The sequence below is a fragment of the Rhinichthys klamathensis genome, unplaced genomic scaffold, assembly GCF_029890125.1.
Source record: "Rhinichthys klamathensis goyatoka isolate OS25496 unplaced genomic scaffold, OSU_Roscu_1.1 h1tg000369l_1, whole genome shotgun sequence".
Lineage (NCBI taxonomy): Eukaryota > Metazoa > Chordata > Actinopteri > Cypriniformes > Leuciscidae > Rhinichthys > Rhinichthys klamathensis.
The window spans coordinates 2,524,162-2,551,144 of NW_026606877.1; the positions used below are offsets into that span (position 1 = coordinate 2,524,162).

At 38.2% G+C, this 26,983-nt stretch overlaps 1 protein-coding gene across 1 annotated transcript in view; it reads left to right on the forward strand.

The window, feature by feature from the left end:
- Window positions 1–20,924, forward strand: part of npffr2a (neuropeptide FF receptor 2a) — a 56,111-nt gene extending 35,187 nt beyond the window's left edge. Inside the window, exon 4 of the mRNA XM_056233391.1 lies at window positions 20,084–20,924. Coding sequence (XP_056089366.1) covers window positions 20,084–20,924 — 841 coding nt within the window. The remainder of the gene's footprint in view (window positions 1–20,083) is intronic.
- Window positions 20,925–26,983: the final 6,059 nt, after the last annotated feature.

Genomic DNA, 26,983 nt, shown 5'->3' on the forward strand with positions numbered 1-26,983 from the left:
GCTATAATGCAGACAAAAGAAATGCATATTTAGATCCATAATAACCAGTCTGGAGAGGTGTGAATGTGTACAGGGGAGACTGACACTGAATGGGGCACCACAAAACAATAGAGACAATAGACTGAATAGATGACTCAGAGGATGACTAAACATCAGTTTGCTAATAGAGTCTAATCAAAATAAAGTAATTTGACATGATCTTGAAAAACATTTAACTAAATACAGAGTTTTATACTTATCATTTTCAGATTTTAAATATAAAATGGTCAGACATGTGGCTTTAGCTGCAGTGCATTTCTAGATTGCTCCAGGGCCAACTTCCATTTTATTTTCATAAAGATGTTTCATAAAAATAAATTTCTAATAACTTTACAAAACTTTGAAGCTATTTAAAATTGTTTTTTTCATTATGACAATAATTCATTCTACATTTACAATAAACAACCAGGTGTCAGCTTTCAAATGAGATCATACTTGTGCTTTTAGTGCAAAGGGTTCATGAACTGTATCTGTTTCAGTTTGGGTATGTGATTTCTGGGGATTTTTCAAAAGTGGGCTTGAAGCTTAACAGGTTAACTTCCCCAATAACCGATTAGTGCAGGCTACTGTTGTAGTCATGGTTGTCATGTCATCCATGTATGCTCTGATTGGTGGTAGTCGCAACCCAGAAGCCAAGCGCTCTCCTCCTACTACCCATCTTGATGCCCTAATGATTACTTCCATTGCCATGGTAAAAGCCAGTGGAGAAATGGTGCATCCTGCCATTATTCCAACCTCTAAGCATTGCCATGCGGTGCTGAATTTTGGAGTTGAGAAACTAAATTGCAAATCTCCAAAATAGGCTTTCACTAAATTTGTTATTGACATTGGTACTCTGAAAAAATCAAATGCTGCCCAAAGAAGCTCATGTGGCACTGAACCATATGCATTAGCCAAATCCAGGAATGTCACATGGAGCTCCTTCCTCTCCTTTTTTGCTGACTGAATTCGTTGCCAGATAACATTGTGTGTTCTAAGCATCCTGAGAACCCTGGAATGCCCGCTTTTTTAACTGAAGTGTCAATGAAGCCATTCTTTAATAGGAGTATATACACTCACCGGCCACTTTATTAGGTACCCCATGCTAGTAACGGGTTGGACCCCCTTTTGCCTTCAGAACTGCCTCAATTCTTCGTGGCATAGATTCAACAAGGTGCTGGAAGCATTCCTCAGGGAGTTTGGTCCATATTGACATGATGGCATCACACAGTTGCCGCAGATTTGTCGGCTGCACATCCATGATGCGAATCTCCCGTTCCACCACATCCCAAAGATGCTCTATTGGGTTGAGATCTGGTGACTGTGGAGGCCATTTTAGTACAGTGAACTCATTGTCATGTTCAAGAAACCAATTTGAAATGATTAGAGCTTTGTGACATGGTGGAAGTAGCCATCAGAGGATGGGTACATGGTGGCCATAAAGGGATGGACATGGTCAGAAACAATGCTCAGGTAGGCCGTGGCATTTAAACGATGCCCAATTGGCACTAAGGGGCCTAAAGTGTGCCAGGAAAACATCCCCCACACCATTACACCACCACCACCAGCCTGCACAGTGGTAACAAGGCATGATGGTTCCATGTTCTCATTCTGTTTACGCCAAATTCTGACTCTAACATCTGAATGTCTCAACAGAAATCGAGACTCATCAGACCAGGCAACATTTTTCCAGTCTTCAACTGTTCAATTTTGGTGAGCTCTTGCAAATTGTAGCCTCTTTTTCCTATTTGTAGTGGAGATGAGTGGTACCCGGTGGAGTCTTCTGCTGTTGTAGCCCATCCGCCTCAAGGTTGTGCGTGTTGTGGCTTCACAAATGCTTTGCTGCATACCTCGGTTGTAACGAGTGGTTATTTCAGTCACTGTTGCCCTTCTATCAGCTCGAACCAGTCTGGCCATTCTCCTCTGACCTCTGGCATCAACAAGGCATTTCCGCCCACAGAACTGCCGCTCACTGGATGTTTTTTCTTTTTCGGACCATTCTCTGTAAACCCTAGAGATGGTTGTGCGTGAAAATCCCAGTAGATTAGCAGTTTCTGAAATACTCAGACCAGCCCTTCTGGCACCAACAATCATGCCACGTTCAAAGTCACTCAAATCAACTTTCTTCCCCATACTGATGCTCGGTTTGAACTGCAGGAGATTGTCTTGACCATGTCTACATGCCTAAATGCACTGAGTTGCCGCCATGTGATTGGCTGCTTAGAAATTAAGTGTTAACGAGCAGTTGGACAGGTGTACCTAATAAAGTGGCCGGTGAGTGTATATTTACACATTAGAGTATGAATCACTTGGTAACCTTATCTGCTGCTTAATCTCTAGGTAAACGGCCTGCCGGAGTTTTAGCACTTCTCGGGCACAGAGAAGGAGTATGTGCAAAAGAACCACACAAGGAGCTAGACAAAACGTGGTGACCGGTAAAATGTTTGCTTATTAAAGCCAAATCTACTACAGACCAGTCCAGTCTTTGGTTGAACCGTTGAATGTACATATCTGCCTTTGCCGAGAAAGATTTATGCTACTTGCAGAAAAGAGTCCAACCGAAGTTATGGCGAGGTCTGAGATAATAGATATACTTCACAGATTATGTCTCTAAAGACTCCGAAAGCCATGTTAAACTCGGGCATAGTTAGACAATTAGACAGCTGTTGGTCATTATCTTTTAACATAACAAATATGTCTCCACAGTCAACTATGCATTTATCTTGACTCTCTGAGCACAGCAGGATTTTTACCAGATTAATATAGTTACCTGCGAGGATCTGGGCGTGCAGCTGGGAAGAGATAGCAGCGGCTGGTGGAAAAAAACGGGGCTCCGGTGGTGGACGCTGGGAGAGCCGTGGCTAAGGATCTGCGTGGTAGAAGGTCAGCAGGTCCCATGATGAATGATGTGGAGATAGCAGCATCTGCAGCAGCAACGGGAGCCATGGGAGCAGGCGTCGACAAAGTTGTGTGGAAAGAAGAAGGCTCATTTTCGAGCGGTGCGATGTTGCCGGGTCTCTGTTCCATCCATTTCTTTGGAGCCGGTGGGTTGGTGGAACGGGAGGAGTGCTTTCGTTTGGCAGTGGCTTTCCTGGATCCGGATGGTGTTGGAGTCGATGGAGTTGCGGGCGTTTCTGGGATGTTTTCCAGGAAGAATTGACATTTTCATTTATTCATATAGCAGACGCAAATGAGAACAAGAGAAGCCGTTAAACTAACAATAGGACAACAATATGCACGTGCTATGACCCTTCCCAGTTTAATCTAACGCATTACGTGTACTTTAAAACAATTTTTTATAAAGATAATACATATAGAATAGTAGATAAAGTGTTAGTATTAATGGATCAAATGTTGCCGAAAAAGATGCGTCTTCAGCCGTTTCTTGAAAATGGTCACGGACTCAGCAGCTCTGGTTGAGTTAGGCAGGTCATTCCACCAGCATGGAACAGACCCGAAAAAGGTCAGAGAAAGAGATTTTGTGCCTCTTTGAGATGGCACCACAAGACGGCATTCACGTGCAGAGCAAGTTTCTGGATGGCACGTAAGTCTGAAGTAATGAGTTTAGGTAGGAGGGAGCATAGCCAGTGGTTGTTCTGTAAGCAAAAGTCAGTGACTTGAATTTGATGCGAGCGGCAGCTGGCAACCAGTGCAAGTTTGTGAGGAGAGGAGTGATGTGTGCTCTCTTCGGCTCGTTAAAGACCACTCTAGCTGCAGCAGTTTGGATCAGTTGCAGAGGTTTGACAGTGCAAGCTGGAAGACCTGCTAGGAGAGCATTACAATAGTCCAGTCTGGATAGAACAGGTGCTTGAACAAGGAGTTGTGTAGGATGCTCTGATAGGAAGGGCCTGATCTTCCTAATGTTGTATAAGGTAAATCTACAGGACTGGGCAGTTCTAGCAATGTGGTCTGTAAAGTTCAATTGATCATCAATCACAAGTCCAAGGTTCCTGGCTGACCTTGATGGAGTTATGGATGACGAACTTAGCTGAATGGAGAAGTTGTGGTGTAGTGTTGGGTTGGCCCGGACCACAAGCAACTCTGGCTGGATGAAGGACCACCAGCTTCAACTAAACCTTGCGAAGACAAAGTTGGATGAAGTTCAATTGAAAGAGTTCTTCGTGAAAATTGATTCCGAGAGGAGACTGGATGTTGTGGCTGTACAGCGTTGTGAGAATTTTCTCAGCAGGCCAGTCAGCTAAAATAAGCAGAGGAGTTGTTTTGTTGGCCATTCTGCTGCCAGGCCATTAGATGGTGATGTAACTCTACAGAATGAACACGTAATACGCACGTGCATATCGTCATCAGAGATTCACGTTTTTGTTGTTTACACTGAGAAAAAAACTTGCTCTTTGAAACCTGTTTTCAGGCACCCAAAATGCCATTGTCGTATAAACGAACGGCCGAAACACCTAAAAGGTTTTACGTTTTTAGTTAAAAACGGTGTTGTGTAAACAGCCCCTTAGTCTGTGTATATATTATCCCTATTTTGTGCAGTTCTCTGTCCGTTCTCGTCAATGTTAAGTGGTTGTCTTATCTCCTGAGTTTCTACGACCTGTTATCTGTTGGATTATTGGATTAAATACTGATCTACTCCTGTGTTGTGTGATTTATATTCGCAACCCACACCTGTGACAGAAGTACGAACCCATAAAGATGGACTTACTGGCAGTCCAACAGCTTTGCCTCGAGCAAGAGCAGCAAAGCCTTGAGGACCACTTTCGTGGATTTCTCCATCTGGCGAGCCTTACAGACTATCCCGATCCTGTCCCCGCTGGTCCCGTCCAGTTCTCCTGCGTCTACGCTGGTTCCACCCAGCTTAGAATCTCTTGCCTCCCAGCTGGTTCGGTCCGCTCATCGAAGTCTCCAGAGTTCCCACCCAGCCTCCCTCTCCCTCATCCTCTTCAAACTTCAGGCAGCTCCTCCTTCTCTGCCTCCACTCGGTGACATGGATCCACCTCGGGCCTTCCGGCATCCAGCTCCTCCTGGATGAAGGTATCCCCTGGCTCTGCCTCCAGCCATCAATCCCGTCACTCCACTTCGGCCCATTGTCCAGACGCCTCCTCTCTCTCCGTCGGCTCCACCTTTGACCATCGGACTTATGGCTCCACTGGGCTCCCTCGATCCTCTGGCTCCACCTTGGTCTGACATTGCGAGCCGTCCACTGCACTCCATCTCTCCACCCCTATGGCTCTGTCTGGCTCCGACTGCCCTCATTTTTACTTAAGATAAGAAAAGAAAACCTTTATTTGTCCCACAGTGGGGAAATTCCGGTAAACAACTGAAACAAACGAGCCAACTCCCATCTCTATATGATATTCTGATGCAGAGATATAGGTCTTGCTAAACGGTAATTTCTGTAATTTTCAGCAATTAAACTGTTGAACTTGGTTCACAGAGATAATTTAAGAAAGAGTGATTTACACAGAAATTCAGCTTGTTTCATGAATGAGGCTAGTTGATTTTTAAGAATAATTGGGATGTAGGTAAGATATTACCTCTTTGTTGATTCTACTGTACTCCATATTAGGGGTGGAACGGTACATGTATTCGTATCGAACCGAAACGGTACGGGCGTCACGGTTCGGTGCACGAATTTACACGGAGAATACACGGTATAAAAATAAATAAAACTCGCGTGCAAATTAATTAATGTAATGCGGAACTACTGTTAGATACGCGGGTTCTTTAGCGCGTCCTATTCGCTTTCGACTAGCGTCGATGTAGACGCAAATTTGACGCTCTATTCGCGTTTGGTGTGACCGTGACCGCATAATGAACAGGCTGCGATGTCAAGATTGCAATGCAAGAGAGAGAGAGAGAGAGAGAGAGAGAGAGAGAGAGCGCGCGAGAGAGAGAGAGAGAGAGCGCGCACGCGCGCGATCGAACAGTGGAAACATAAAAAACATACTCCGTCATTTTGTACAGATCATTAAACCTGCAAAGTGTTTACTTATATTTGTGTACACTCGCAATAAAACACAACATTGTGCTTTTGTCACACTTTAAACTCTTGTCAAACTGTAACCTACAACTGTCACCCAACCAAAATCACACACACACACACACTGTTTTAAAAGCAAAACATATTTATCCAACTCCATTTCAAAACAGTCTGTGGGTCCCATCTTTTGGACATTCGTCATATTGCATTGGTTTTCATTTCTTGTCCTCGGAGCACTAATCTTACACATTCTACATTGATTAAAAAAGAAAATCGAATGTTTTTAATGGTACTATTATTTTATACAGAAATCAATTATTTATAATTCAGATGAGAATAATGTTACATTGTCAATTAATAATGTTAATTAAAATTAAGGAAAACAAATATATTGATCTGAAATATAGCAAAATAATTTTAAATTAATAGTACAATTACCAAACATATCGCAAGGTCTTTTTGTATTTTTATTAATTTAATTAATAAACTAATTATATAAAACTATTGTCAGTGCACTACAAATAAAATGGTTCTATGCCTTTATTAATAAAACTTATTTAAAAAATACAATGCCTTCTGCATTTTTGTTTTGCTTTTCCCTCCATTGTACCGAAATCGTACCGAACCGTGATGTCTGAACCGAGGTATGAACCGAACCGTGACTTCTGTGTACCGTTCCACCCCTACTCCATATACATCCTCTGTATACTTCAACAGCAAGCTAAACTCCCCCTCATCAACTTCACAGACACGGAATGTTCTTTTCCATATTTTAATAAGAGTAGGTTAAAACTATGAAATAAGGAATAAACAATATGAATTTACATCCACAATGTGTATATAAATAAATACTTCTTACAAATGTCTTTGTATTCTAGATTTAGCTGTTCTGCTTATCATACAACATTAACAAAAATAAATGTTACTACGGTGCAGGAGCAACACGCACTTGTGTGCTTTCACATATACTGCATTTGCGGAGCTCAACTGATCTGCTCTGCTGTATACCACAAACAAACCATTTATTCATTATTTTTATTTCTAATCCAAAAGTTGTTACTGAATTTTTTTTCAGAATTGCAATTCTCTTTGTACACAGTAGCCTACAGTTATACAGTCTTTCATAGACTTATTCACGTTTAAACACACTAAATTTAAACAACTTATTATTCAATGTATTACCTCTATATAGGTTTATATTTAACCCTCTGGGGACCAAGAACGCACCCTTGCGTTTTGGCAGATTTTTTTCACATAGCAGAAAAATAGACTTAAACTACTCCATCATTTCTGGTCATACAGAGTAATGAAACATATTTAAAAAAAACTGTTAAATGTCCTTTTTATGTGCCCACCTACAATCGAAATAAAATATTGTGCTTTTGTAAAATAAAGAAAATAAACAGGGTGTGCGTTCTGCCTCTCCGTGTCCGTGAACTTTTTTTCTGGAGCAATTCTCTGAACTTAAACAAAACTCCGCTAATTCTATTCACTCAGACATGAGCAATATATGTTTATGATCATTTAAGTTTGTACTTTTAAATTATCTAATTTAAAACTAAAATAAATATTCCCTGTTTTGTGTAATCTATATAAAAAGAGAGAGGTGTCAGCCGTTCTCATTATCGTTCTCGCATCTCATTATTCCACTAATGTGACGCCCACGGAGAGCGCGCGCTATTCAAACGCTAATGATCTGAAGCAACACATTGAGGCGTGTAAACGCCCACATAAACTTGGTAAACACACTATATTTAGTCAGATTAATGTACTGTCGTCTTGTGCGGCTGTGAGGAATAATCCTGGGACATTTACCTACCTCAGAACAAGTGCTGGTTTATTTTCACTTCGAGGAACGAGCTGAACTGTAAGTGTTTTGTTCTTGTGGTTTGTTCTAATCGCGATATATAACAACATTTAGTGTCTGTAAACGCAAAAATAGCCTACTGTTTAAATTTGAATCATGTTTCTCTGTGTGTGTGTGACTAGTTTAGGATAGATTATAAAGTTTTAACTCTAAAATAGACATCAAATAAGCTTTTGTTAGCAGTTTCTGCTCATATGTTAAATATATAGTATGTTTTGTCAAAAATAAACTTATCAACTGTTATAGTGTTTGTTCCAGCTATAGGCTATATCAAAATAATGAATCCTTAACTTTGAAATATGTATAATAAAATGTATTGTCCTACTTTAAAAAATAATACTTTATAAGAGATTTATGGAAAAAGACAATTTTCTTTTCAAGATGTTTCCAACTCTAACTTTGAACCAATTCTATTGAATGGCCCATATAACCTATTTGAACAGGATTTGTTTCCAGGTATGACTAAAAATGTGCTTTTGACTTTCATTTATATTTTGATTATTTATATATATATATATATATATATATATATATATATATATATATATATATATATATATATATATATATATATATATATATGTATATATATACACTCACCGGCCACTTTATTAGGTACCCCATGCTAGTAACGGGTTGGACCCCCTTTTGCCTTCAGAACTGCCTCAATTCTTCGTGGCATAGATTCAACAAGGTGCTGGAAGCATTCCTCAGGGAGTTTGGTCCATATTGACATGATGGCATCACACAGTTGCCGCAGATTTGTCGGCTGCACATCCATGATGCGAATCTCCCGTTCCACCACATCCCAAAGATGCTCTATTGGGTTGAGATCTGGTGACTGTGGAGGCCATTTTAGTACAGTGAACTCATTGTCATGTTCAAGAAACCAATTTGAAATGATTAGAGCTTTGTGACATGGTGGAAGTAGCCATCAGAGGATGGGTACATGGTGGCCATAAAGGGATGGACATGGTCAGAAACAATGCTCAGGTAGGCCGTGGCATTTAAACGATGCCCAATTGGCACTAAGGGGCCTAAAGTGTGCCAGGAAAACATCCCCCACACCATTACACCACCACCACCAGCCTGCACAGTGGTAACAAGGCATGATGGTTCCATGTTCTCATTCTGTTTACGCCAAATTCTGACTCTAACATCTGAATGTCTCAACAGAAATCGAGACTCATCAGACCAGGCAACATTTTTCCAGTCTTCAACTGTTCAATTTTGGTGAGCTCTTGCAAATTGTAGCCTCTTTTTCCTATTTGTAGTGGAGATGAGTGGTACCCGGTGGAGTCTTCTGCTGTTGTAGCCCATCCGCCTCAAGGTTGTGCGTGTTGTGGCTTCACAAATGCTTTGCTGCATACCTCGGTTGTAACGAGTGGTTATTTCAGTCACTGTTGCCCTTCTATCAGCTCGAACCAGTCTGGCCATTCTCCTCAGACCTCTGGCATCAACAAGGCATTTCCGCCCACAGAACTGCCGCTCACTGGATGTTTTTTCTTTTTCGGACCATTCTCTTTAAACCCTAGAGATGGTTGTGCGTGAAAAGCCCAGTAGATTAGCAGTTTCTGAAATACTCAGACCAGCCCTTCTGGCACCAACAATCATGCCACGTTCAAAGTCACTCAAATCAACTTTCTTCCCCATACTGATGCTCGGTTTGAACTGCAGGAGATTGTCTTGACCATGTCTACATGCCTAAATGCACTGAGTTGCCGCCATGTGATTGGCTGCTTAGAAATTAAGTGTTAACGAGCAGTTGGACAGGTGTACCTAATAAAGTGGCCGGTGAGTGTATATGTCTGTGTGTGTGTATATATGTATATATATTTTCCTTGCATTCTTTCTTGTGACACACCTGAATGAAATGAATGCATCTTTGTCTTCTCAGGTGAGAATCACCTAATTATACATGAGGGGGTTGGGCCGTTCACACCCATTCGCATATTGCCTTTAAAAAAAAAAATGTTTTTCACATTTTAAAGCAATCTGGTTTTATGTGAATGGTTAGGCAGGATGATTTTCAGATCATTTGTGAGGCGCTATAGGCTATGCCTGGTTTTATCTGTGGTTATCATGATCTAAATGCATTATACTGGGTAACCAATGTTCATTTTAATAAAACTCAAACAGTCAGAATATTACATTTTACCAAATAAAAATGTGGTTGTTAATTTTTATTTTAACAGATAATACTGTCTTTGTTAATGAACATACATTTAACATAGTATTAGCTTGAGTTAGGATGCAGATTTACTGTCAACTCACTGTCAAATATGCGTTTCGAGATAAAACATGTAATATTAACATTGCAGCCTGCACTGCAAACCGTGCTGAAGATACGTGCCATCAAAGTCAGGCAACACAAACCTGTTTCAAGACTTGAAACAATATCCCCCATTAGCACATGCAGAAACTAAGAAATATATGTTTGGCAAGTGTTTGTCATGATATGTTCTGACAATAAAGAGTAGTTTAAAACCACAATGAACACACTGGTTTCTAAAACTTTCACTTAGGAGCAAAAATCTGCCATTAAACTAATTATCGATATCGACTGATATAAAAAAATTATCGTGAGGCCACAAGATTTGATCCCTCATTCGTTGGTCTGTGACACAAGCTGCGGGAGGAGTAGCGCGCCAAGTAAAGTAAAAAAAAGATATCTGTGAAAAATAGTAGTATAATTTAATTAAATGCATTTATGGTGAGATTACTACATTTTTATGTCAATCCGCATTCATTTTGACCATGAACCATGAGCTGTCACTTTAATTCAGCGCATGTAGCACAGGAAACGATCACTGCACTGCTGTACACGCACCGCTCCTTGAGCGCATTGCCGGACCGCATCAGCTTGCAGTGGGAAAGCTCTAACCTGCCAACATGGGTACGGAAAAAATATGCACCGCATACACACTCCAAACGGAGTAAGTGTGAAACAGGCGTTAGTCCACTGGAAGGTCCAGATCCAGACTGTGTCCAGAGTCAGACAGACTATTGTTCTCGGATTGGTTCTGTTCCTTTAGATTGGACAGTTGGGCTTCCATACCCACCTGATGTCATTGTTATATCATCACGACATGGGGCCTTTGGGGGAAGCAGTGAAATGAAAACATATCACTGCTGGATTGGGTGTCTATTTATGTGTGTGTGTGTGTGTGTGTGTGTGTGTGTGTCATCGCTGAAGTGCATCTGTTCCTGCTTAATACTACCAGACGGTGAATCAGAGTGTTAAATTAACCCTCATCTCCTCTTACATTTTTACACATGGAATCACATTTAATTGTGTGTTAAGTAGTCATCTGAGGTCATGTTTTACAGTTTCGTTGTATGTTTCCTGTCTATTTGATTCCTTCCCTGCAGCATAGTGAGTAGCCTGTCTGTAGTTTGTAATTGATTGTTCTGGCCATCAATATAATGTGGATATCTAGACAATAAGGCATTATACCAAATACTTCATAGTACACCAAAAAGCTGAACTATTTTAGATTCATCCAATACTAAGTAGTGCATAAAATCAATTATACACTCATTAAGGCAAACATTTTAGTCTGACCTCAGTTTTCAAGTTAGTTTTTTTATTTTTATAGACAATAAGGCATTATAACAAACACTTCATAGTACACCACAAAGCTGAACTATTTTAGATTCATCCATTACTAAGTAGTGCATAAAATCAATTATACACTCATTAAGGCAAACATTTTAGTTTGACCTCAGTTTTCAAGTTTTTTTTTATTTTATTTTTATAGACAATAAGGCATTATAACAAATATTGCATAGTACACCACAAAGTTGAACTATTTTAGATTCATCCATTACTAAGTAGTGCATAAAATCAATTATACACTCATTAAGGCAAACATTTTAGTCTGACCTCAGTTTTCAAGTTATTTTTTTATAGACAATAAGGCATTATAACAAACACTTCATAGTACACCACAAAGCTGAACTATTTTAGATTCATCCATTACTAAGTAGTGCATAAAATCAAGTATACACTCATTAAGGCAAACATTTTAGTCTGACCTCAGTTTTCAAGTTTGTTTTTATTCTGACCATTAATATGAAATGTGAAGGATGTATGGATAAGTCATGGACCCCCTCAAAAAAATAGACTTCATGGCCAATGTGCCTGTAATATGGTGTAATAATAATACTGTAAACATGCAACTGGTCAGAATTGATTTCTTTGAAGGTTAAAAAGTCAAAACTTTTAAATTCAATTCAAAACCAATCTGCATAATTTTGGTTTGTAATATATCTTTAAATAGTTTTTTTAATCAACCAGTACAAAATAAAGATTTCAGTCCTTTTGCAATAGGGGTAACACTGTATTGAAGCGAATACATGTGTGCTATTAATCAGAGTGCATTATGGGTATAAATGATTATGCATTATATAGGGAATGAAATTGTCAACTAAAGGCGGGTGCACACTGTGCGATTGTTGCCACGATTTGGCCGTCTGAGACCAATTGTGCAAATCCTAAAAGAATCCTCTGATCCTTGGCTAAAATCTGAAGTCTTTGATAGTTAGTTTGAAATGTTCACCGACAGCCGATTAATGACCATTGCGATACAATTTTACATCAGACGAAATTCTGACAGTGTTAGAAGATTTGACTCACAGTCCTGCAGTGTGACTTCTCCTATGACGACCATCACATTGTCTTTGTTTTTCAAGACAAGCCGTGACCAAAATTAACGTTAGAGATTTCTTTGTAGCCATCATTTCAATCCAGCGTGTAATGCAGCTCACTCTCACTGAACGTGTCGTTGATTGATGATGTAAAACTCTGGACAAGTTTTCTTGGGTGCGTCCATTTTTAACGCGTCTTCTTAACTGTCCTACAGTCTGACATTAATGACAACTGAGATCTTACAGTGTGACATGGCTTACAGCGATGATCATGTTCGTCTGACAAGCAACAAAACTAACAGGGTGGTTTCGGACACAGCTAGAAAATATAGAAAATATAGGCTACATAAATGTTCCAGGTGTGCAGAGGAGTATGTATTATATGCTGTACATAATATATTCATGGTAAGTACTCCCACTTACCACTAGAGAAGCTGAAGAGCCTGGAAGGCAGGCATTCAGGCACTTAATAAATACGGTGTACTTACTTTTTGTAGTACTTTTGTAGCGTAGTTTGATTTATATCCTACCCAGCATTTATTTGGATAGTTTGGGAAAACACAAGGGTACACTTTTTATATTTGTTGTCTATTCTGCAGACAATAACACTTTACAAATATAGCTGCAAGCAGCAACACGGGGCCAATCCCTGCAAGGCACCGCAATTAGAACAAGTACAGCAAAGTTCAAAGGCTTGGCACCGCAAGCAGAACAAGTATTGCAAACTGCAAGTACAGCAAGCTGCAAGTACAGCAAGCACAGCAAGTACAGCAAGTACAGCAAGCAGAGCAAGTACAGCAGCGCATCAAGCATTTAAGCACCAATGGCAGTGCAGAGCCGCAAGAACAAAAACAGCACAAATTGAATATACATGTAAATGAACCACAGCGAGCATTTAAGCACCAACAGCAGAGCAGAGCCGGAAGGAATTGAAATGACAACTTTATACACAATTTTAAAGTCATCCCACATGGGACTCGAACCCACGACCAGAATGGTTCGGGATTCGTTCAGTGTGAGAATGAGTTCACAAAAAAGTTCCATGACATGTTAACCAGATTAGCATGGTAAGCTAGCTTAATGCTAATTTAGCTTATGACGTGGTACATCCAATCCTGGCAAAATAGATATCATCGACATGATGCAATGAATCGATAGACACCAATTTTATGATTTTGTGACAAACTGTTCACAAGTTTAAGCCTCTGAACCAATGTTGGGTCGAACTTGTTAAATTTACGACAACTTTTTTTTTTCCAATATAGCAAAAAAATCGGGGCTAACACTTTACTTGAAGGGGTGTGCATAAGACTAACATGACACCTTCATTATCATGACATGACACATGTTATGAATATGAAGGAAGTTTTATGCATGTTTGTGACAACTGTCATTAAGTGTCATTCACTCAATTATGACATTTTTAATGCAAATATGACATTGTTTGAGATGTCTTTGTTATGACACCTTGACATAAACCAATACATCATAACCTGTCAGTATCTTTGTCATGACAACTTGACATTACTAAGACAACACAACCTGTCATAAACATGACATAGCAGATTAATTATCAAACTTAAGAAACCACTTAGCTTTATTGGTTAACATTACATTAAACTGTCAGGTGGTTGCTTTTGACATTGGCTGTCATGAAGCCATTATAACTGTTTAATGACAAATTCAATTTGTACCACTGTAGTTGAGGTCACGAAAAATATTCATGACACAGTTATAATGGCCTTATGACAGCCAATGTCAAAACCAACCACATGACAGTTTAACTTAATTTAATGTCAAGTTGTCATGACAAAGACACTGACAGGTTATGATATTATGGTTTATGTCAAGGTGTCATAACAAAGACATCTTAAACAATGTCATATTTCCCTTCAAAATGTCATTATTGAGCGAAAGACACTTAATGACAGTTGTCATAAACATGCATAAACCCTACTTCATATTCATGACATATGTCATGTCATGGTTATGAAGGTGTCATGTCAGTCTTATGTACACCCCTTCAAGTAAAGTGTTACCAAATCGGGAACAGTACTTCTGTGCGGCTCGGTCCGAAGATCATTTGAGCAAATTTTGGACAATTTTGGAAAATTTTTGAAGGAGGAGTAGCGAAACAACTGTTTTACATTCGCTCCAATATGGCGGCCAGTCACATTGTTGAAAAATAGCAAATTAGATATCGTTGAAATCGGCATAAGCCAAGGAATATATTGACATAATATCAAATTTCAAAAGAAATCAAATTTCAAGCAATGTTAGCAAAAGTTATATGCGTTTTTTCAAAAAACAATGATATCTCTGGAACACTAGGTGGCGCTGTGATCAAACTTCTCAGGTACCTTCGGGCCATGCTAATGATGATCCATACCAAATTTGGTGAAGAAATTTCAAATAGTTTAAAAGATATTGCAAGTTATGACAAAATTCAAAATGGCGGACACGTGGTACATCCCATCATGGCAATATCCACGGATTCGGCATGATGCAAGGAATCCATAGATACCACAATTATGATTTTCTGACAAACTGTTCAAAAGTTATTGGCCAAAATAGCAATTTGTCATATCTCATGACCCGTAGGTGGCGCTATTCCCAACTTTGGCATGGGACCTCAGAACATGCTTCCGATGAAGTGTACCAATTTTCGTTTTGATTGATCAAACTTTGGCCGAGATACAGCCTCTTAGCCAATTTTGGGTGGACCTTGTTAAGTTTGAGATATTATACATTTTTTTTACAGTATAACAAAAAAATCGGGAACAGTACTTTTATGTGGCTCAGTCCGACGATCATTTGAGCACATGGTTGGAGAAAATTGGACAAAATTTGAAGGAGGAGTAGTGAAAAAACTGAATACTGTACATTTCAAAATGGCCACTACTGTAATGGGCGGGGTCTTAATGTAAGGTATTGGTTGTTATCAGAATGATGAGAGGAATCAGGTGTATCAAGTTTCATGTCTCTAGATCAAAGGGTTCAAAAGTTATAACCATTTCAATGTTGAATTATTGAACGGGTGGTGGCGCTATAGAGTTGGTTCTAGAGACTCAAAATTTGGCTCAATTTCTTTTCATAACCATATCTATAAGTGTGCCAAATTTCATCATTTTCCTACTTACGGTTCATAGGGCTGCCATAGACTTCCATTTACGGAATAATAATAAGAAAACTAACAGATACAATAGGTGCCTCAGCCCCTTCGGGGCTTGGCCCCTAATGACAGTCACTAGTTGTTACTCTTCCACATTAGAGATATCGTTAATATTCTTTCTTCTCATAAAGCTTCTCCTTTGGTTTTGTTTCCTTTCTTTCAAGTAAGTGTCTTTTTAAAGACTTTTTTTTAAAGAGTAGTGTTCACTGAAGAGCATCTCTAAAACATCAAATTAGTATATATCCTTGTTTTTAAACAGTTCTCTTAGAGAGTTTGTTTTTTGTTACGAACCAATTGTACTTTAGAACTATTAAGAGTGCTAAAAAATCGAGTGCACTTTTCATTTGTGTTTAACCGAAAAGGCCAATCAAAGGTGGTGTGTATTTTATTTTATTTTTTACACTATTTAACACTATTAGGCTGACCACTTCTGTTGCGGGTCAGCAGATGTGATTTTGCGGGACAAAGCAGGACCTGTGGGAGAGCAATTACAGACTTTGTAAATATTGATTTATGTTCGATGGAAATCCTATTTGCATTAACATTGGATGATAATATGATAATTGTGACCAGCTCTGTGTGATTGCACTCAATTTGCAGAGATTCTACCAATTCAGTCTACTAAATACAATAAACTGAATATAAATTGCATGAATTTAATCGGATTCAGTGCATCTTGAACTAAGAAGAGCCTTCTTGTCCAGTGTGTGTCTGTAGAAGTCATGGAAAGTGTAACTGAGGCTAACCTTCACCAGTTCACTTTTGATGAGGTCCACACTGGCTTTGTTCCTTTGCTCCATCAACCTAGATGTCATCAGTGAAAATACCCTCTACGAATGCATTAGTTGCAGACAGAATTGCGCAGAGGTGGAAAGAGTAATAAAATATTCTACTCAAGTAAAAGTACTACTACTTCAATTCAATTTTACTTAAGTACAATAAAAGTACCGGTCTAAAAATCTACTCAAGTAAAAGTAAAAAGTAGCTCATTTAAAATTTACTCAGAGAATAGTTACTGAGTAACTTTTTTAACAGCGGGGGTGGGGGACTCTCCCGTGTAGGCTTGTAATGGTATGAGATTTTCACAGTATGATAACGTCTCAGAAAATATCACGGTTTACAGTATTAATGAATTATTAACTCACTCACAGAATGGACACATAGTGTCAGACATCTTTTTTTGGAAGCTAAGCTAGCAGGCTCTTGTTCTGTGGAGAAAGCTAAATAGTAGTAGTTTACAATCCTCTTTTTCCCAGACGTCGAGATCGTCCAAAATGTCCGGGATTCAGCTTTTGCTTTCTGCTAGCCATTCATTGTTTACAGGCACACCTTTTGTTTTAATCTAACTGAATTCATTCCGATTGGTGAATCTGAATGTAGTGTTTACATGAATGCTAAACAAGTGATCGGTTGATGTGTGTTTTGACATTGCTAAGAAAATTCCCGCTCCTCCGTGAGAGATACGAGGCCGGTGCATCTCACAGGTGTCGCTCATCGGTAATCACTGCACCGGCCTCGCGCCGTTCTCCAGCGGCCCTCATTTGTCCTGCTCGCCGCAGTAAACATGATGAATGGCGACTGTAGAACGCAAAAGCCGAATCCTGGACATTATGGGCGATTTCGAAAAACCCGGGCAGACTCATCTCACTCAAACAAATGCTTTTATTATAACAAACTTGAAACCATTTGTTTGTTTTGTTTATTAAAATTTCAATAAAACATGTCTAATCAATTAAATTTGATAATTGATAATGAATTAGATTAACAACTTATTTTTTAACATTAATCATTTATTAAAATGTTTAAGAAAAATATTGTCCTATGAAATGTATTTTATTCAGAAAATTACGGTTTCTTTTTATGATTTAATCCAAATATATTATCAAAAACGGTTGTAATCAAATGTAAATTTAAAATTGTGTCCTTTTATTTTTTGGGGAAGCGCTGCAAAAACAGATTTACTAAATTAAAACATGGACAAAAAATTTATTCCTTTAAATAATGTTTAAATAAAATGTATTATTATTATTATTATTTAGAGAAGTAGGCTACGTTCTATTGTATGCCTATAGTAATATATTTCTGTCCTAATTTCTCCTAGTAAAACCAAACTTTTATTTTGACGGGTTGTAGTGAAGACCAAAAGTGTAAAAAAGTGTTTCAAAGTGTATTTGACAATGGTTTATCTCAAATAAAATTATGAAAATGCTCATTAGGCGTTCTCTCAGAGCAGCTCTGGAAATGTTCATGTATTCATATCCTCAAATTGTTTGTGAGACTCTGAATGTCACGCTTGAGTATGTAGTTAGTAGACAAAGCGGCGCAGCTCAGCAGAACAAATAGGGTTATATTTACATGCAGTATTTTTGTGCTTAGCTTAAATATTCACAGACCATGTCGCGATTGGATTTATTGCACAGTTCTACTTTCCATTGTTTTACGTGACATCTGCGTTATGTAAATTTCATTTTCATGACTGGATTCCGGGGTTCCCTCTGCATCACGTAAATCGGGACATGCCTTGGCTTTATCTGCAGGAGGGATGGTGTCCTATATCCTCCTTTTGCAGCCACTTTGCGTCCACATTTTTTGCAAATTGGATATCTATCCTCGAGGACAACCACGCTTTTTTCTACAAAGTATTTTCATACTGGCCATAATTCGCTTGGCACTTCGGTTTCAGCTTCAGCTGGTTCTGCATCACCTTTTTTGCGCGTTTGTTCTCCCGCCTTTCAATCAATGCAGTAGTTTCCGGAGTGTGTTTTTTTTTCTTTTCTTGTATTATTATTTTTTACTCAGTAACGGATATGATTTCAAATGTAGCGAAGTACAATACTTCAAAGAAAACGTACTTAAGTAAAAGTACAGATTTTAAAAACTACTTGAAAAAGTAGAAGTACACAAAAAAACTACTCAATTACGTAACGCGAGTAAATGTAATTCGTTACTTTCCACCTATTCCACCGAATTGCGAGATAATACATTGTAATTAACATTTATATTTTTTATTCCATGGTGTAAATGGGCTTCCATCATTGAACCTACTAGTGGTACAGATACAACTATAAATAGGTTATTTTAGTTAATCATACTAACCATCTATCAGTGTTGGGGAAGCTACTCTGAAACTGTAGTTTGACAAGCTACTCGTAAGTTAAAGTAGTTAAACTACAGTCAAGCTACCCTTTTGGAAAAGTAGTTAGCTACACAACAAGTTACTATCAAAAAGTAGCTAGCTACATTGAAACTACTTTAGCTTTTTTTGAACAACGTATATTATAAATAACTGAATAAGTGTCTGGGGAATGTTTTAAGTAAAATATTTAGTGTTTAAAACAATGCAATGCAATTATGATTTCAAAGAGTATTGTTTTATTACACACAACACTCAAATATCTCAGACTGTTTGTCAAAAGTGCAAAATTGCAACAAATACAACATTGCAAGAACAAAATACACATCCAACGTAAATTGCATGTAGAACATTTTCTCAAAAATAACGATTGTGAGATGGTTAATAGGCCATGGGTAATTAACGTTAGTTGTTTCTCCATCCTCCAAATCTGCCGCCACGTCTGGCTCCATCATGGATAATATGGGTGTGTCAACCCACTTCTGTACGTCAGTGAACCGTTAGCCGCAAGATGCGTGATTAAACAACAGGTGGCGGTAATGGCAAAAAATTAGTTTGTAATCTAACAAGAAGAAGAATATCCTTGCATCGTGCTGATTCACGCAGGCTCGACAAAACGCAATGTAGCTTTTGCTTGCGCTACACCGCTACTTGCTGCAAAAAGTAGTTAGCTACTGGAAAAGCTACACTGTTTAAAAAGCAACTGAGCTACTGCCAAGCTACTGAAAAATGTAGTTAAGTTAGTAGCGTCGCTACTTGTAGTTAACTACTCCCCAACACTGCCATCTATAGTGAAACAAACAATCTGGTCTTTAGAAACCTTTTTCCGATCAAAATTATTCAGCAAGTTTAAAGAGTGTTTTATGTTCTATTCAGGTGTGATATAAGTGCATGTATGTTCTTTTCATGTGTAATGTGTTCTGTTTGTGTGGGGCTTTAAGGGGTGGGGTGTTCTCCCGAAGAACGAGCCTGTGCAGTTATGTGTGGGCGGGAACTGGGGGAAATTTTGGAGTTTGCTGTCTGCGAGGCAGGAGCATTGGCCACACAGGTGCTCAAGTTAATAAAACCAGTCCATCATTTTTTCAGTTCGCTACAGTACTATTAACCAAGACATATTGAGTTGAGAGAACAGGAAATGAGAGCGAAACATCTTTTGAAAAACTGTCATTGTTCATCTCCAAAAATACTGAAAAGAAGAAACTCTGAAATAGCCTCAGTCATTAGTGTGACGGCATGATAAAAACACCGCTGTTTCTTCATAGAGCTGTTAAATGTTTAACTTGTTGCTTTCTTTTGCAGATTCAGATGTATTGTATATCCCTTCAAGCAGAAACTGACAATATCAACAGCCACCTTCATTATTGTGATAATCTGGGTCTTGGCAGTGTCCATCATGTGCCCCTCTGGCGTCATGCTTCAAGTGACTAAAGAACAAACCATCCGCGTGTTCCTGGGAGATGGCAACCGAACGAGCCCTTTCTACTGGTGCAGGGAAAACTGGCCCAACCAGGAGATGAGGAAGATCTACACAACCGTCCTGTTTGCCAACATTTACCTAGCTCCTCTGTCCCTCATAGTGATCATGTACGCAAGGATTGGGATCACTCTGTTTAAAACGGCTATGCCAGCGGGGTCCAAACCTGGCCACGATAACCGTCACTCTGTGTCAAAGAAAAAACAAAGAGTGATCAAAATGCTCCTCATCGTGGCCTTGCTCTTCATCCTGTCCTGGTTGCCTCTGTGGACGCTGATGATGCTAACAGACTATGTTAAACTTACTGAACATCAGTACAGGCTTATTAACATCTACATCTACCCCTTCGCCCACTGGCTAGCCTTTTTCAACAGCAGTGTCAACCCTATAATTTACGGGTTCTTCAACGAGAACTTCCGCCGTGGATTTCAGGCCATCTTGAAGTTCGGCCTGTGTCCTGTCGGTGGTCAACATCGGACCTATTCTCACAGGGTGCAGGGTAATTCTGTGCAGCCGGTAAACCTGCAACCCTCCACAGAGCCGATCTCTCTTAATAGCCTGGAGAACAACAGCTCGAGGAGGATGAACCACGTCAACGAGCAAGACTTGGTGATGGAAGATTTAGAGAACGTGTCTGAATGCAGCATGGAAGGAGCTTCTCTCTAAGTTTTTAGATGACAATGATGTATAGGCTACATAACAGGCTCATTATATCTTAAAATAAAGACTATTATTTCATTAAAAAAATTTAAAATTACATTATTTGTTAAGATTATATAATTGTGTATAAAATGAATTTTACTCACATTTGTTTTGAACAGTCATTTGCTGTTAACATGAATGTACTTTCTGGCACATCTGGGAGTTTATCAACTGTAGTCTTGTAAACTGCAATTTGTAAAGATATATTCAGTTAAAAAAACAAGATTATTGTAAAGTTATGTATAAACAGAATCATTTTGTGTATTCACTACTGTATACTGATGTAAACATCTGGGATTTAACAGTACATCATTTTATTTATTTATTTTATTTTATATGCAATCTGAAAGTATCAGAACTGCCATAATCCAGAATCATTAATTGTTTCTGGATTACAATCTGGGATTTTAGGCACAGCACAGGCACATCATAATACTAAAATTAAAGCTGCAGTCCGGCGTTTTTCCTCTTTGTCGCCATCTCTGTTCGAAATCTGCAATTGCAGTCATTCGCGGAATTATCAACTTTACGTGAGTTGTACTTCAACACCCTCGACACGGCACAGCGCGGATGAACACAATGTTTGAGGAGAATGTGAGGCTATCAGTCACCGCGCCGGTGTGGATACTGGCATTCAGAATCACAGATTATTCTTTTTGGAAGTATGACCAACATAAGAATTTTAGAAAGTAAGAAACATCCACTTTTGTTCTGGTTCTGACATTGCAGTAAATCGCGCTGATTAAATCTAACAATCGCTTATAAGTTATCATATCACGCAAAACCGTGCAAATTATACTTTGTTCTTAAATTGTTATCAACGTCAGGATTGCGTAACTACATGTAATGTCCTTCCGATATGTATCTTTGTTTTCTCATGGGCCGGTTGCAGTCTCTTTTTTTCTGTAAGTTACCCACTCCAAAGTCCGAACGAAGTCTTTTGCATTTTACAGCGGGTGAATCTCTAGTTGTCACTGGTGATTGTCATTTGAACCTTTCTGGATCCGCCATCAAATTGATAAGTTTAATTATATCAAGTGCAGTGAGAAAAGGCTATAAATCTCCACCTCCAGCATCCTCACACAGAATATAGCCTACTAGCCGAGACTCCTTCTTTATGTGTACAGATGTGACGTAATGACGCAAAGACATGCTCGAATCTCCCGCGGAAATCCACCAGTACCACTGGAATTAAAAACATTATTACAAGCGTACCGCTTTGAATCGAGCTACGGCAAGCAGATAGTTTTGAACACTGGCTGGTTATGTATTTTCTCAAATATGTATTTTGGATCATTTTTAACCCCAAAAAAGCTACGGACTGCAGCTTTAAACATACCTCATTTGTGACAAATGCCTCTAAATGCTGAAATAAATTTCGGGGGGAGTTCTTTTTTTTAAATACCATATTTTTTAAACTCGTGCCAAAACTGGGTAAAATGAGCCTTTTAAAATGAGATTTATCTGATTGTTCACTGTACAGAACATGTAGTAAGTAACTCACACTGGTTGCCCTGTTCATCAGTGTTGACTTTTGTTAAATTGTTTGACATAGACAGAAGTAGGTTTTAGGCAAAAATAATATTTGACGCTCATGAGTCTGGATGTATGTAGCACTGTGATTCACTGGCCTAAAGCTAATTTATTCTTCAAGCATGCTTTTTCCTGTCTGTGCCAAAACCAGTCATCATTTAATTTTTCATTACCATTTTCTACCCTCTCTGTTTGCATGTGGAATAAACCACTTACTTTCCTTTCAGGTTTTTTCTTGTATAGTTTAACTACCCCTTCCTTCGGCCTGCATTATCTTGTGACAGCTTCACAAATTAATCTGTAGTGAAACTGTTAAAGTCAGACTGGAATCTCTTTAAAGATAAACCTCAGCTCTCTGTTAAGGATATGTGGAGCAAAAGCCAGGACAAGCACAACGTTTAGGAATAATTGTTTCTGTCTGTCCTACTTTGTACTTTTTATTCACAGTGATTTAGAAGAACAGAACAAGCTGTTTTTGCAGATCAGTTTTAATAAATATTTTTTATTAAGCATATATTCAAACTGGTAAGGATGTTCTGAAAGTTGCAGTAAGAATTTTTACTTATTTTGTATATTTTTACTTATTTACACCCCAACTCCAGTTTACTTTGGTGAAGTTCCAGAATAAATGCCAGTGGTTATTTATCCCCGTTTTTTTTTTTTTTACCTGAATGAATGAATGTCCTACAATGTGAATGTCAGCAGAAAAGTCTTTTCTCTCCCACAGAGCAAAACATTTCCATTTCCTAGACTATAGTATTTTTCATTCAAATACTGTGACAGGAGTTTGTTGGGTTACTTATTTGAACCATTAAAGGCGTTCAAAAATACCAACATACAGAGGATTTGTCCTCAAGTAATTCTAGAGTCTGTTGTCGACAGTTGATTAAATCTATCGGTAGTAATTTTGTTTTGATTATCATAGCAGATGGGAGATGAGTATGTTAATTCTGCCCTCTTCTTGACAGCAGACACTACATAAACCAATGCGATCTCAACATGATTAAGGCAGCATCACCACTGTTTAGTGAGATTGAAAATTAACCGAAGGAATGTGTGATAGAAAAAAAGAAAAAAACATCTGTGATTGCAAGGTGACTGACTACTCTCTAGGTCTGTCACACATTATTTCAAGATTTGCCAATTACACATTTCTTGAAGAAAAATGTCTCGAAGAAACAGTCATTGTTATCTCACTGTTTACTGAACACGAACAAAGGAGTACTTACTGTGAAATTGTTAATTTTATGTATTTCTAATTATGTATTTGCAAAAGCAATGCTGTAAACTGTCAATATTTAAGGCTTTGTGAATCTTGTTATATTAGTGTTGGCTACATGATAATAGTGAGTACAATTCTTTCAAAAGTAATTGTGACTGACTAATTTTTATTTTATAAATGCACTTTTCAACAAGGAGTAAAGCAATCCGTGTTCAGGGTTAACTTTTGGATATGGACTAAAACGGTCCGTCCTTCCGAGTGCTTTTTATATTGTGGAGATGCCATCATTTGGTGTAGAATAATAATAAAGCAGTGTAACTCAATTGCTCTTTTTGATTTAATTGTTTTCTTTTTACACTGAAAAAAATGTGTTGACCCCACATTTGTTGTTGTTTTAAGCATAAACTCACTTAATTTAGATACTTTTTTTTCATAATGAAAATCTTGTCATTTTTCTTCTCAAGTAAATGGATCTTGATTTAAGAATGCTTAGATATTTGTACTGAAAAATGACAAAATGACAAAAAAAGAAAAATGATTTTTGTACATCAGTTGTTGTCTTGACTCTTGACACACTAAAATCATCACTGATTCTGTCACCGTTTCCTTTTTCTGAATGGCTGAATGAGTGCAAATCATTCTTTATATGTGCAAGATACTTGTCATAAGCCTCCAGACTTTTGTGAAGTATACAGAGTTTCAATGTAAAGCAAGATGTGTCTGATCAAACTGCCATGTGATTCATCACTGATCTATTCAAACTGAACTTTCTGCTGTAACCAATGAGGGAGCTGAGATCTGCTCTTGGTAATGTAATCAGGCATTGCATGGCCCAGTGCCAGTGCCTCTGACGTCGCTGGAAACAGAACAATTCTGCCCATGATTCAACCTGCTGTGCTTTCAGTTCTCAATGAATGCATAGCACTGGTGGGAATCTAGTGACGTGTGTGAGTACGATGTTCCAAGTAACAAGACAAAAACTGTCACAAAGAGTCAAATCAGAGAGTATAGAGGAGACGAGTGAATGACGAATGCATTCAGGTCACTGCTGGGGAACTTGAGAAATGACTCCTCATACTTAAGATTTTAATGTAATGTGTTAGTGATGTAGACGTGATGTGGTCACAACTCCGAGTGCCATTGAGGCAAGTCATTTGTCATGATCATCATTTGCATTCATCATGTGCAAAACGATAGTAAAACATGTTGGCCGAATTGATGACACTGTTGAAAAGGACATCAATCATACGGACCTGTTATTGTGGTAACATTTTAAAATTGAGGAAAGTGAATAAATGAAAATGACTGTACTTATATTATATGTTTGTTTCCAGTGATCGTTGTCATTTGTCAGAATGGAGTCCAAGGCTTGTGTCAGAATTATGTAATACAAATGTGCTCAGGGTAATAAATCAATGTGAAAGGGCTTGAATACAAGTCTCTTCTTCATTTGCCTCTGTGTGCTGAGCGTCACTGTGATGCTCATTTTTGTCTGGATCCGGTTTCCTATATTAATATATTAAAAATGCCATTCATACATACTGTACAATGACTTGAATGCACATCTTCTATTATAAACATGTTTTTAATTTCTGAATTAAAATTCTGAATTTTGGGGGCATAAAGTAGAACATGTCAACTGTTCTAAAATCATAATGTTCAAAAAGAATCTTATTACAAGGACGAAATTATTGACAAGAAAAAAGTAAGTTGTTTGGCACAATCTTTAATTTCACTGCTTAGAAAAAACTGTGAAAAAGTTTCTTTAAAAAACGATTTGAAAAACGTTTCTGTCAAAGTCATGTGGTGTGACCAACATGCATTAAACAGAATTAAAAAGGCAATGGTAGCAAGGATCAAATCAATTCAATAATTTGACCTTTTTGTGACGAGATAAGGTTAGTTAAGGTTGTATGTGGTCCATCCATCCATTATCTAAACCATTTGTCCTATATGTAAAGTCATAGGGATGCTGATCCTATCCCAGCATCTCAGGCCATAGCCATGTCTAACATGAACTAACAATGAGCAATACATTTGTTACAGCATTTATTAATCTTTGTTAATGTTAGTTAATAAAGATAGAGTCGTTTATTGTTTGTCCATGTTAGTTCACAGTGCATTAACTGTTAACAAATACAACTATTATTTTAATAACATATTAGTAAATGCTATTAATACTGTAACTTCTAAAACTTAGATCTTTTTCTTTACCTACATATGTCACTGACTCTTGTAAAAAGATAAACTTTAGTATTAAATGAGATAACTGAAATATGAATCATCATAAAAGGCCAGTTCTGGGTTTTTGAGTTTGCAGGAAGGATGTCAAAAGGATTTACACCTGCATGAAAAATACAACATACACAATAAAAATACACAAAAGAATCAAAGACACACTTATTCATTGTAAAATATTCTCAGTGATGTTATGTGACCCCAGATTTATGTCAGAGTCCATAATTTTTTTTACAGTCACCTTTGAAATCCACTGTTCAAGTCTTTGCTGAAAGTTGCATTCAAATGACTTACAATCTACACTTCCAAGAATGAAGAAACACTCCAGAATTATGGAAATCAAACAAACCCAAATAACTCATAATGACTCATGTTTTCATTAAGTATGTTTTATTCATTCAAAACTGATTGTACTTTTTCTTCTAAACAGCAATCTGAATGTTTTGGGCACAAGAAGCCTAAAGCGTGCACATCTTTTACCTCTGAAATTCCCTTTCCATAGTCTAAATCCAGCACGAAAAGGCTTATCCTCTGCTTTTGTCCCACTTGGTTGCAGAGTGTCAAAGCCTATTAGGGTTCTGGACGTGGTCATTTAGACAACAAAGAAACCAGCTCTCTGAAATCTTGGCCTTGGATCGTTTGTTCTGCCGAATAGCTGCAGGAGTAAGCGGCCATGACATCCATCAAACGTTTCCTCTGCAGGCTGCTCCACTGATCTCTTATGAGATCATTCAAACCTTGACAGAGTAATTCGTTGTGGAATTAGAAGAAAGAAGAATTTAGTGCATAACGGTTCAAATTCTCACTTGTATGCACAAAATAGTAAAAACAAGATTAAAGAGACATAGTGGCTTTCATTGAATGTTTTTAATTGGATCATGAGGAATATTACATTGACTACGTTTACATGCAGCCAATAACCCGTTCAAAACCGGGATATTAGCAATAACCCGGTCGCGCACGGCCATGTAAACACCGGCAAAAACCCGAATATGCTCATATCCCGGATTTTAAAAACCGGAATATGATA